This window comes from Punica granatum, chromosome 2 (assembly GCF_007655135.1).
Source record: "Punica granatum isolate Tunisia-2019 chromosome 2, ASM765513v2, whole genome shotgun sequence".
In the NCBI taxonomy this organism is placed as follows: domain Eukaryota; kingdom Viridiplantae; phylum Streptophyta; class Magnoliopsida; order Myrtales; family Lythraceae; genus Punica; species Punica granatum.
In genome coordinates, this window is record NC_045128.1 from 25,493,768 (window position 1) to 25,507,054 (window position 13,287).

Consider the following 13,287-nt stretch of genomic DNA (forward strand, 5'->3'; position numbering starts at 1 on the left):
CTTTGTTCGTGACAGTAAGCTCGATGTACGATTTATGAACTTGGAAACCCACATGTATGTCTAATTTGTCGAAAGCTCTTGCACTCGTAGTTTTGATTGTCAGCACCCAATTTTAGTCCACCGGCTCCAGGGGGTAGAATCGTCTTTTTGCCACCCGTGAGGGAAGTATTTCCGATTAATTACTTGAGTATTTACGACTTTTTGAAAATAGCAATTTTTCCTAATTTAACACCAATTTTATGATTTTTTTTAAAAAAAAATAATACCATTTGGGACGTTTTCGAATTTGACGTACATCGACTTCAATTTTTCAAAATCCGGGACAAAATTCGAGATTGAAAATAATTTTATCACGTAATATCGATCGACGAATTTTTCTAAGCACGGTGGCGGTCTCGAATTATTTTTCCGACGTCCAATCAAGAAGACGGAATTTTTAATTTGTAGGCGCGTCGAATTCGAAAAAAAAAAAAGAAAGGACGAGCCGGTCAGGAGCCGGTCAGGAGCCGGTCAGAAACCGGTCAGGAGCTCTGATCGGCCCTGACCGTTACCCAAAAAAAAAAAAATTTCTGGTTAGGACTGCTGCCCGAATTGCTGCCCGGCACCACTGTTCTTCTTCTTCCAGGGCAGCAAGGAGCGGGGGAACCAGGGAATCAAAAACGGAAAGGAATCGAAGAAAAAAAAAACCGAAACCAAAAATCACGGGAACCCTAGCCGCAATTCAGGGGAAATGGATCGAATCCAAGAAAACGTAGAGTCTCTCTCTCTCTCTCGGGTCTGGCGGAACAAAACCGGCAGCTCACGAACAGAAAGAAAAATCGGGGGGGAGCTCACGAAAAAAAATCCTGAGCTCGCCGATTCTCTCCGGAAAAAAAAAGATCTCAGCTCGAACGGACGCCAACTCTCTCGCTCGCTCTCTCGCTCGCGGGGTCGAAAAAAGGAAGAAACGGCAGCTGAAAAAAAAAAAGGAAAGAAACCGGAAGCTCGAACTCCCGAAAAACCCCACAGCTCCAGACCAGGTTGTGTGCTCCCCGGAGCTCAACTGCCCACGGCCCGACTCCCCAGCTGGGCCCCGCCCTTCCTCGGTTCTCCCTCAACTCGTTCTCGCTCGAAGACTCTCGGCTCGTCCCTCAGCTCAGCGAACCCTTAGCTCGGCCGATTCGCCCATCTCCGGACTCCCTCAGCTCGCCTCTCCTTCTCGGTTCCCATTCCGACGTTAATCGGGTCGGTTTCTTTTTTTTTTTGTATCGTACAGGGAACACCAGGAACGACCAGGACCGTCCGCGCCGGCCCAGCCCAGCAGTCCGTACGGTCCAACAGTTCGGCCCGGCCCGGCCCAGCGGCAGCCATCCAGCCCGGCCCAGCAACAGCCAATTCCACTCGGCCCAGCCCAACTCCCAGCAGGCCCGTTCGGCCCAATCCGGCCCAATCCTCCCTCAGCAGCCCAACTCGAGCAGCATTTTTATTTGTTTTATTTTTTATTATTTACAGAATCAACCATCAACTTTCCGAACTAGGTAAAATCTCAACTTAGCGGCATGTTTAGGGCTTCATATTAAATATCGTGATTGCTTGGATGATGATGACATGAAATAATTGCTTGTTGCTTGCATAGATTATCGAAATTATGTCTAATTCGATTATTTTATCTTTTTGATTTGTTTCGTTTTAGTCCTGCCGCAACTCTTCTTATTTTTCAAATTATCACAAATTCTGAAATCCATTTTAAATCAGTCCCAGGACATTTTTAACATTGTTATCACGTCCATAATTTTTTCTAGAATTTTATACTGCTCCAGTAAATTTTTTTAATTATTTCAATTTAGTCCCTGGAGAATTTATTAATTTTTAAAATCAGCCCTAAATTTCAAAATTCATTTCAAACATACCCTGGGCTATTTCATTATTTCTAGCACATCCTCCAAATTTTTCAGGATTTTAAACCACCTCAGAAAACTTTTTCCATTTGTTTCAATTCAGTCGCTGTGATATATATCCCTTTTAAAAATCAGTCCAGAGTTTCAAAATTCTTTTCAAATGCGTCCCGGGCTATTTCATTCTTTCCAGAACCTTCCCTGATTTTTTTTTAGAATTTAAAATCGCTCCTGTAAACTTTTCAATTTGTTTCAATTTAGTCCCTGCAACATTTATTCATTTTAAAACCTGCCCTGAATTTCAAAAATTAATTTCAAATAAACCCTAGCCCATTTTATACTTTCCCGAACATTCTCCAAATTTTATAGAATTTAGAAAAAATCATTCTCCAAATTTTTTTGATTTGTTTCAGTTTAGTCCTTGAAACCTTTTTCCGTTACTTTATTAGTCCTTATTATTCTACATTATGTTGTTCGATCTTTATGCAAATTTTTCGAGATGACTGGAAATTAGAGTTTATCGGGCGATCTATTATTGATCGTTTCGACGGCTCGAAACCCAAAAAAATAAAATAAAGCATTCAGCAGATTTTAATTAAACTTAATGATTTCACCAATCGGGTAAACGGGACGTTCATTTGACTAATTAATTCACTCGACCTTAATAATTTTGCACGAATTGGTAATTAATCGGAAATACGCGTCGATAAATTGCAAATACGTGTTGACGCCTTCTTTTCAAAATTCGCAAATTTCATACTAAAATCTGAGACTCGTGATCCGATGTGACATGGACGTATGGGAAGAACTTGCATGTTTTGATTCGAGGCCTCCTAATTTTAGGTAACTCAAGTCGGGGTGTGGAAGTACTTTTTAGATCACTTCCGGATAGATTGACCGTTTCTTTGACTTTTTTTTTGGGTTCTCGCATAACCCTAGAAGAATCAGGGAATCAGTCAACGCCGGTCACAGGCCGAGGTGGCCCGCATTGCGTAGTCTCTCTCTTTTCAAAAATAAATTTTCTATACAAAGGCAAAAAGGCGTATTTACAATTTATTGTTATCTCTGCATGATCTTGGGTAGTTAGATCGGGAATAACGGTTTAAGATACCAACATTTGACTTAATCGCATACTCGGCCTAATAGAAAACAGAATGGGGATAGCGGGCTAGGCACTAGGTTGTAGGATTCTCGTGTCAAAATCCACATTCTATAATAACCTATCATAATCAAAGTGTCACGATACATAACAATTTAAAATCAACCCACACATTCGAGACTTGATCACGGACACACACAGTCTGTCAGGTCCGGTAAATGACGCTGAATGCTACATGTCATTCCCCTCTTGCCTTTTGCTTGCTTTAGGGTCGGATTTGCATGCCAAGATACCCCGGTTAATAATCAATTAACTCACGTAAATTCGGTAATAACAAAATCTCATTGTTTGTTTATTTGTGCTTGATTGTTACATTTTTTTGCACTTGTTTGTTACGCGGATCGAGCCCAATCCTTTAGGGTACGATTCACATGGGGTCCAACGCCCCAATCGTAGATTACGGGACCTAATCCCCTAAACACCGAGTGCGCACCTTAATTTCAATTTCAGTCTTTTCAAACCACACGGTGAGCACGAGTGGAATAATGACTGAACGCGAACCGACCGGGTTTCAGTTGTTGTAATTTGTATTTTATTTATTTGAGAGGACAATGTGAGGATTTATGTTGTACGTTTATTCATGTAAGAATCCCGGTCGGAGAGCGGACGGTCGGAGTGTTTCTTCGAATTTACGGTGTCAAAACGCGTAAGATGAGCGGAATTTAATTAAGCGGTAATTAAATTAAAATGGCAAGCCTAGACAAGCTAGAGTACCGATAGGGCATGCGAGATATAGGCTCGCATGTAACAGAACCCCCGAACTCGGAATTTCCGGTTCCGTACAAGACCATTGCCTTAGTATACTAGGTGTATCCATACCCCTAGACCCGGGCGACTCACCGGCCCTCGACCTTCGGGTCGTAAACAGGTAGTGGCGACTCCTTCTCACGTGCGTCCGTCACGCGTCCCAGGGAAGGTGGACACTCGCAAGCCGCGTTGCATTTAGGCGCGCGTATGCGTGCCCCGACGAGACGAAATTCGGATGCGCACATTGATATCATCACTCGCTTTCGTGGAGAGCATTAACTAACCGTGCAGAGCACGGGCCTGTCATCTAGTGTGTGTATATATATATATATATATATGATATTACAAAAGGGGAAATGAGGAAGATGGGATAATATTCCCTTCCAATTTTGTCTATAATAAATGAAATAACTAATCAATTAAAATCAATTCGATTATTCTTACCGAAAAAAATCAATCTGATTATGGGGAAGTTGAGGGTAAATCAGTACTTTTGTTTGTCTTTAAACCACCTCCTAGTCCTTATTCTCTCCTTACTCTCCCTTTCTCTCCCCATTATCTTATCTTCTCATAGTTAATCTCATTCTTTTTTCTTTTTTCCCTCTCATCTCACCATTTGTTTAATTTTATTTTAAACTACTTTCATTTATTAATTATTACAAATAACTCATACACATATTTAAAATCTCTAATAACCATTATTTTTCTTTAAATATTTTAAAAGGATAAAAAAAGAGATGACACGCTATGCGTAATATATACACGTGTTGTAATTAATAACACTCCGACCCCCGACAATCCTAATTTCAATTTTCTTTCTATCATGCCCTAAATTCTAAGTTCCAACACCTCCGACTCTCTGTTGTGCTCTATCTTCCAAAGCTAGCCGACCAATGGCCGGAGTATCTCATCTCTCGTTTGTTCAACTCTAATCTCAGTTCTTGCTTTTGGCTGCTTCATGTTGAAATTGCTCCTTCATGTTGAAGCTTTTTTATTTTTGCCAAAGAAAGGTCGTAATCTCAGGTTAACGCAAGAACACGACCCAAAAACTAAACCTATAGTAGATGATTTTCACATATTATTTGGTTCTAGGGCCACTACAAGAAGCAAGGGATACATTGAGGGTTGCAACCGTCACTAAATATTAGGAAAGCCCTCACTAAACGAGCTTGTAAAGGGAGAGGTGATGGTCACTAGTCGTCACTGTAGGTCCCATCGCTAAATCTTTTAGTGAAGCAAAGGATAGGTCCTCACTATATGGGGTTCTAGTAACGGCCAAAAGCGTCACTACTTGTCATCAATTTATTGACTACTATGGTGGCCCATAATGAAAGTGATCTTTAATAGAAGGTTTAGCAATCAACCGCCACTAAGTTCTTTTGGAAGTGCAGTGTGAGATTTCATAATAACTTTTCCTTGTAATTTTAATAAATTTGTTTGGTAAAAGTTTTTGAAACCATGATTTGAGTGGAAATTACAATTGCAAACGTGATTTCCTCAAGCAAGTTAATAAGTGCTTATGAAATTTGTTTCTACTTATTCTGTTTCAAGTATTAATAATTACATTTTTTACTTTTAGCAGTTTTAAATTAATTTCTTTCAAACACTTTAACTTATTCTGAAATCAATACTTATTTTTCAGCAATTTTGTTTCAATACTTCTTCATCAGCAACAGCACTCCCAAACCAAGCCAAATATCCTTAATTGAGAAGGCCTAGGCCCTTACTAAATCTAGTCTATTGTAGAAGATTCTACCTTATTGTATCACAATTCATGTCGATCCATATATAGTTTATCATTCAAATCAATCAATTTGCTTAAATCAACTAAAAATCTCACAAGACAAATAGATTATCTATAAGAAAAATCAATAAATTGCTTGGTTCACGAAATTGATTTCAACCAGGATAGTATCACACTTCTTAGCGAGCAACATGCTATAAGCATAATATTTTAGTTTCTTAACTATATGTTCCATAAATTTTCCCCAAAGGCCTCCTCTTTAATCGGTTGGCACAGTGGTGCATATGAATCTCAACAAGTCAGACTGAACAAAAGCCTCCTATCCTGAGCAAATTCATGGCTTATTGCTTCCTTTCAAACCTACTAGAGTGAAAGCAATTGATGTATCAGCATTTGAATATCTGAAGCAATCATGATTCTTCAGAGCCATCAACAAGCATAATTCTTGAATTTCCTACTGATCTGTTCCATCACTTCGTCGGAAAGCAGAATTCATGTAACTATTTGTTCCATCACTATCAAGGAAAGCGAACATGATTTTCAGCAAAACAACTCATGCTGATGACAACTCATGCTAATTACTATAGATTTAGCAATGGAACCCAAAATATATGAATCAGTTCAGGTACAGTTCTTTTAGCATTCAATCAAAAAAGTAGATGAATCAATTCTACAAAAACAATGCAAAATTTTCAGATTTAACGTACCTTTGAAAACCACATATACATTCAGGTTCTTACGCTCCTCATCTCCTCAACAAACGATATTAGCATATCCATTTTCTCTCTCTCGTCTTCCATATTCTTGCCCCCACACTCCGGCCACCGCCTCCTTCTTCCCTTTTTTTTTCATTTTTTTTCAGAATAATTTTAATAAAAAATTTATGTGGGATCCACTCATCCAATCTCGATTTGCCACGTAACACTAACCCAGAGTAGATGTGGAACTTATATAATAGTTAACGTATTTTATTATTACTTATTGAAGTTCGTGGTAGTATTGAAATTTCATGCACGATTCATAATTTTTGATGCAATTTACCCGAAATAAAATTTAATTTACCCATTAACTTACTTTGCTCTCTTGTGCTGTTGAAGAAACCAAATTTCCGCCTCTTTTTGTATGAGCAAAGTAGAACATTTTCCACTGAGATAGTTCTCATTTCTCTGGATCCTTTTCATCTTATATGGTTGAACATTTCCATTGTTTACATCACTAAATGTTGAGAAACTATCAGTTAACTATATAAATGATAATATTCAAGATTATACCTATTACGCCCTAATTCGAGCGTCACTCTTAGTGCCTTTACCCAATCAGGCTTGTCAATATAATCTGGAAAGCATGTTTGCCTTTCTTTGAAGGTGTCATATTTTTCATAATAATGCTCTTTCGAGTGACTTTTCACTATTAAATTTCCTCGCCATCATTGGCATGATTCTCTGTTTTCTAAGTGGAGTTTCTTCGAATTGAAATTTCTCCTAAAGAACGATCAGGCATAACAAGTCATTTTCTGCACAGCATAACCACACCAAATGGCTACGGTGCATATATGGTTTTTAATTTAAAAAATCGCTGTGGAGCGGCGTTGATAAGAACCGCACCATAACCGTTATGATTCTATACATATAAATTATGCTAACATTCCAACTCATTGTCTGAGCCCAATCCAATCCCAATCTCACTTGATTTCTTAACCAATCTAATAAAAACTAACAAAGTAAAGAGATGAATTACTGATTCAAGGATAATTCTCATTTATAAGTTTTTTATTTAATTTGTTTCTTTAATTGTTATATTTTCCAAAATCTTTATTTTATTTAATTTCCCGGTGCAGTGCGGATAATCACGATTTTTCGGTGGTGCATCTATGGTTTTTAATTTTCAAAACCATGACGGATATGATGCGGATACGGTTTGCAGTTTTAGAACGTGGTGCGGTTACAGCTCTTATGGTATCCGTACCGCTGCCATCCCTCCGTATTCAGCAATCAAACTGTGGTGTTCACGGGAATAATAATTCCAATTCTAAATTCAAACTATAGGAATATTGGTGGCTCCCGCCAAATGTCATATGCTACTCTTATATAATTATTTTTCTCGCAAACTTGAACAAAAATGGAGATGTGCCGGTGCATTATTTCATTTTATTTGGAGGATATGGAACTTAAGAAAATTTATTTTCCTAGCTCTCTGTAATTTCCAAGAGCAACTCCAAAATCAACAAAATTCATTCATTCAACATAAAAAAGTGACTACGATCTTAAGAAAAAATGATTTACGAGTTAAATCTTCGTATTTCTTTTGAAATTGTGCATATTCCAACTGTGCATGCAATTAAAAATATGTTATGATAATGAGGAGCTAGTGCTGCCATTATTGTGGGTCGTTGCTTCTAGTCACCGCCACTCGGTCAACTTCCTGTTTGAACTTCATCCGAACCGAATGTTGATTTTCATCAAAATATCCCAAACACTAGAAAATGAACGATTATTATAACGAGAAATTGTTAATATTGGCGAAGAAACAGGGCCTTATTAAGAAACAAGAGAACTTAAGGGTCTGAAAGGAAAACATAGAAAATTTTTGGGGTTTTTACATAAAATGGCCCATGATTTACGCGTTTTGTCAAATCTATCATATGTTTTTTTTTGTCAGCTATATCCCATGGTGTACATTTTCCTTCAAATATATCCCGCCGTTATCTTTTCGGTCGACATCTAACCGCCGTGCTGACGTGGCGCCCACGTGGCAAGTGGAGCCCACTATCTCTCCACGTGTCATGTCAGCACGGCCGTTAGATGTCGACAAAAAAGATAACACCAAGATAGATTTGATGCAAAAAGTAAACCATAAGATATATCTGATAAAAAAACATATGATAGATTTGACAAAACGGGTAAATTATGAGCCATTTTGGATAAAAATTCCAAAAATTTTAAAGAAATGGCCAAACGGGTCTTTCCTTATAAAAATGGAAATGGCAATTGGCTGAGAAGTGAGACCTAACATTAACGGCGAGGTCGAAATCAAATCCTCTTCCTCCTCAGCTTATTTCCAGAGAATAGCCCCCACTGATTTGCCCATATTAGCCTCCTCCCTCAGGCCTTATTACGGCCTTTGACTGCATGACCGTCAGATACCCAGGGGCACTTTGGTTAATCTGCATGATATATAAACCCCGGCCGCCTGTGCCGCCCTCCGTGTTTTTCAGTCGGTCGATTTGCTAAAGCCCTAACCTTAAACCCTGCGGCCTCCCTCCTGAGCTTCGATCCGCTGAGGAATGGCGACTTCACTGCTTCTGCGATCTCTGAGGCGCAGAGAGCTTCATGGCTCCTCCTTGTTTGCTTACAAATCCGTATGCTTCCCCTCTCTCTCCCCCCCCCCCCCCCTCTCTCTCTCTCTGTCTCTTAGAGTGTGTTTGGTAGTTTACCGGTGAAGTGATTACTGGTAAAGTACGTTCTCACCAAAGTGGGAATCCACTTTCCCACCTCCGGCGAGAATTTACGTTACCGCTCCTGTGGGAATGTGAAATGTGGAAATTTGGATTACCATGCGGTAATAAAATAATTCAAATTCCTGGGAATGTGGATAGACCCACATACCAAACGCACTCTAAAAGTACAGTTTTTTTGTGTTTGTTGAGATGGCTGCGTATGAGTATTTGACGCTACGAGAAGCTAAGATAGCTGGAAGAAGCTGAAATTGGATAGGGAAAGGAAGCTATGGCTTTGAAGCTAACGAAAGTCTGTTGATTAGTCGGGTTTTATCAGAACGGCAATTGATCCACGCCAAGAATGATTCTGCTTTACTTAAATTGGAATGTTGAATCTGAGGCGATAATGATGTCCTTGCGTTTCGTGTATATGGATCAAATTTCAATGTGGTTCTCAGCTTTTCTAGAGGCCCTTGAGTTTTAGCTCTGGAGCAGTCAGCTTTCTGCTCCAAATCGGTTATTTTCCTCAACTCTATTTCGGAAAGCACGATATGGTTCCATTTGCGAGGTTCTAATTGTGCTCGATTCTTAAAAGCTTCTGGATTTTCTGGACCAATATTATAAAATCCTAAGCCGTCATATATATATTCTTTGGTCTTTCCTCGTCTTGCTTTATAGCTTGTTGATTTTAGAAAAATGAGTTAGATCATTTTGGTTTCTTATTTCGACTTTATTGAAGATGTGACCCTAACCAATGCAATTTCTGCCATAAAAAGTTTGGCTTATTATGTCCTGCAGTTAACTGGCAATGCCAATCCATCAGCTTCATCCCTTGCCAACAAATGGGCAAGCTTGGCAAGACCATTCAGGTACTTAATAAACTTCTTGCTGCCTATAACTATTCAACATTACTGTTTTCTGATTTCGTGTCCGTTACAGCTCAAAACCAGCTGGAAATGAAGTTATTGGCGTTGATTTGGGAACCACTAACTCTTGTGTCGCTGTTATGGAGGGAAAGGTAGGATAGATGGCTTTAAGTTTTGAACTTTTGCATTTCAGTTGGCCAATTATGTTTAACCGGATCTTGGATTGACCTGTTGTCATTTGATTTACTTCAGAATCCTAAAGTGATCGAGAACAGTGAGGGGGCGCGTACGACTCCGTCAGTGGTTGCTTTTAACCAAAAAGGGGAACTAATGGTGGGAACACCGGCAAAACGTCAGGCTGTAACCAACCCGACAAATACATTTTTTGCCACCAAACGTCTTATAGGGAGACGTTTTGATGATCCTCAGACGCAGAAGGAAATGAAAATGGTTCCTTATAAAATTGTTAGAGCGCCAAATGGTGATGCTTGGGTTGAGGCCAATGGGCAGCAGTACTCCCCCAGCCAAATTGGAGCATTTGTTCTCACTAAAATGAAGGAAACTGCAGAATCATATCTTGGGAAAACAATATCTAAAGCTGTTATCACTGTTCCGGCTTATTTCAACGATGCACAGAGGCAAGCAACAAAAGATGCTGGACGAATTGCTGGTCTAGATGTCCAGAGAATCATCAATGAGCCCACTGCTGCTGCCCTCTCATATGGGATGAACAATAAAGAAGGGCTTATTGCAGTATTTGATCTTGGAGGTGGAACATTTGATGTTTCCATTCTGGAGATATCAAATGGAGTTTTCGAGGTAAACATAATTTTTTAGTCTATTAGTTGGTCTGAAACAATTGGCAGGTTTACTTAGCTCTCCTTCTTCACAGGTGAAAGCAACAAATGGAGACACATTTCTAGGAGGAGAGGACTTTGATAATGCACTGCTAGAATTTCTGGTGAGTGAGTTCAAGAGGACCGAAGGAATTGATCTATCGAAGGATAGGCTCGCACTACAGAGGCTTCGTGAAGCAGCGGAGAAGGCTAAGATAGAGCTCTCATCTACTTCTCAGACTGATATCAATCTTCCTTTCATAACTGCCGATGCTTCTGGTGCAAAACACTTGAACATCACTCTTACTAGATCTAAGTTCGAGACTCTAGTTGACCATTTGATCGAAAGGACCAAAAACCCCTGCAAAAACTGTCTCAAGGATGCTGGAATTTTGACCAAGGATGTTACTGAAGTTTTACTGGTTGGAGGGATGACACGTGTTCCCAAGGTGCAGGAAATAGTTGCAGATATCTTTGGGAAGAGCCCGAGCAAAGGTGTTAATCCTGACGAGGCCGTTGCAATGGGTGCTGCTATTCAGGGAGGCATCCTCCGAGGAGATGTTAAGGAGTTGCTTCTCTTGGATGTGACTCCTTTGTCTCTCGGTATTGAAACTCTTGGAGGAATCTTCACTAGATTAATTAGCAGAAACACCACCATCCCAACAAAGAAGTCACAGGTTTGCTCTTCCTCTCCCGAATTTCTTTGAACTGTTGGATGAAAAATGATTTGTAGATTAGTCTTCAGCACCGGGGCTTTTTTTTTACTATCCTGAAGTGTGGGTTGACCAAGTTTTTCTTTGTTGCTCTATGTGTTTCAGGTGTTCTCCACCGCAGCTGATAGTCAAACTCAGGTGGGCATCAAAGTTCTTCAGGGAGAACGTGAAATGGCAGCAGACAACAAGCTTTTGGGTGAATTTGAGCTCATGGGTATTCCTCCAGCTCCGAGAGGGATGCCACAGATCGAAGTTACATTTGACATCGATGCTAATGGTATCGTGACTGTGTCTGCAAAGGACAAGGCCACTAATAAGGAGCAGCAGATCACAATCCGATCCTCTGGAGGATTATCGGACGATGAGATTGAGAAGATGGTGAAGGAGGCTGAACTGCATGCCCAGAAAGATCAAGAGAGGAAGGCTTTAATCGATATCAAGAACAATGCAGATACTACGATCTATAGCATCGAGAAGAGCTTGGGTGAGTACAGGGAGAAGATTCCGTCGGAGGTTGCCTCGGAGATTGAATCTGCTGTGGCAGACCTCAGGAATGCAATGGCAGGCGAGAACATCGATGATATCAAGGCCAAGATCGACGCTGCAAATAAGGCCGTTTCAAAGATTGGAGAGCACATGTCAAAGGGTTCTAGTGGGTCCTCGGGAGGGTCCCAGTCGGGCGACGAACAAGCTCCAGAAGCAGAATACGAGGAAGCGAAGAAATGAAAAGCTCACAGTTGAAGAGGTTTAAATTAGTTCACAAATTCATTATTGGGGTACGTACATTGTCCTTGGGAGGGGCTTCTCTTTCTTGTCTCTCTAGTTTAGGGCGCGAAGACTGTTTAAGCAGTCGGGAATGATGATTGGATGTAAGAGTTATTGGAGATAGTTCTTTTGCCTGTAATTTTTGTTGCCCGGTAAACTCGGGTTTCCGACAAGGTTTTTGAGGTGATAAAAGTCGTTTAACATGTGACAGTTCTCAATCTCTTTGTTTATGTTTGACCGTCAAGTTTGGGGTAGGGTGAAATGGGATTTAAAATCCTTATGCTGTTTAATATCCTAGTAAGTGTTCGGTGCATATCAACATTTGGAGAAGTTATTTGATGATAAACGTCTTGTCACGTGACGTGAGGAAGTACCAATCAAATTGTATGAAACTGAGGACTTAATACTAATCACTAGAATAATTGTCATAATTATTCTTTATTAAAATTTTTTTATTAATTTTTCATCACCACGTCATTTGAAATATGATCATTTAAAATTTTCTCTAACATTTGGTATTAGAATCATATATATATATATATATATATATATATATATATTAAAAAAGACTAGCTGACGTAATAAACTTTCCCAATATTGTTGAAAAAAACTAAATTTCAGAAGTTAAGTATTATAGCAAATAAAATGTTGCTCTAAATAAAATAAATAAAATAATATAATAATTTTTAAGATATAATGAATAACTTTTATACAAACAAAGAACATATATTTGTGTTAATATATATGCTAATAATTTTTGCTAAAACAAAAAAGAAAACGCATAAGAAAATTGAGGGATCAATTAGAAATCGAGACATCAGAACGAAGAAGTATTTTGACACTTCAATAGCACCCACTCATTGTTATTACTCTACTAATTGTATATAAACAAGAATCGTGTGTGGTATTGTTTTGAGAAAAAAATATGTATGAGTCTCGAGATGATACTCCGCTCTATTTTTACAATCAGTGACCTTATTTTTAATCAAGAGTTAGTAACCTATTTTAGTTAATTGTATAGATAGCTAAGAGATGCTAATATAGAAATCCTTTTGGAGGATGTAAGCAAAAATCAATGGAATAGACAAGAACGAAAAATATCCAAAGTTTGGGAGTAAATTTAAGAAATGAGGGGCACATGGCCTCC

General features: G+C 39.2%; 1 protein-coding gene across 1 annotated transcript; it reads left to right on the forward strand.

Moving 5' to 3' along the window:
- Positions 1-8,580: 8,580 nt before the first annotated feature.
- LOC116196630 (heat shock 70 kDa protein, mitochondrial-like) lies at positions 8,581-12,358 on the forward strand. Its single transcript, XM_031526466.1, has 6 exons — positions 8,581-8,882; positions 9,759-9,829; positions 9,900-9,978; positions 10,079-10,645; positions 10,719-11,339; positions 11,481-12,358. Exons 1-6 carry the CDS (start codon positions 8,808-8,810, stop codon positions 12,099-12,101), a joined length of 2,034 nt encoding a protein of 677 aa, XP_031382326.1. The 5' UTR covers positions 8,581-8,807; the 3' UTR covers positions 12,102-12,358.
- Positions 12,359-13,287: the final 929 nt, after the last annotated feature.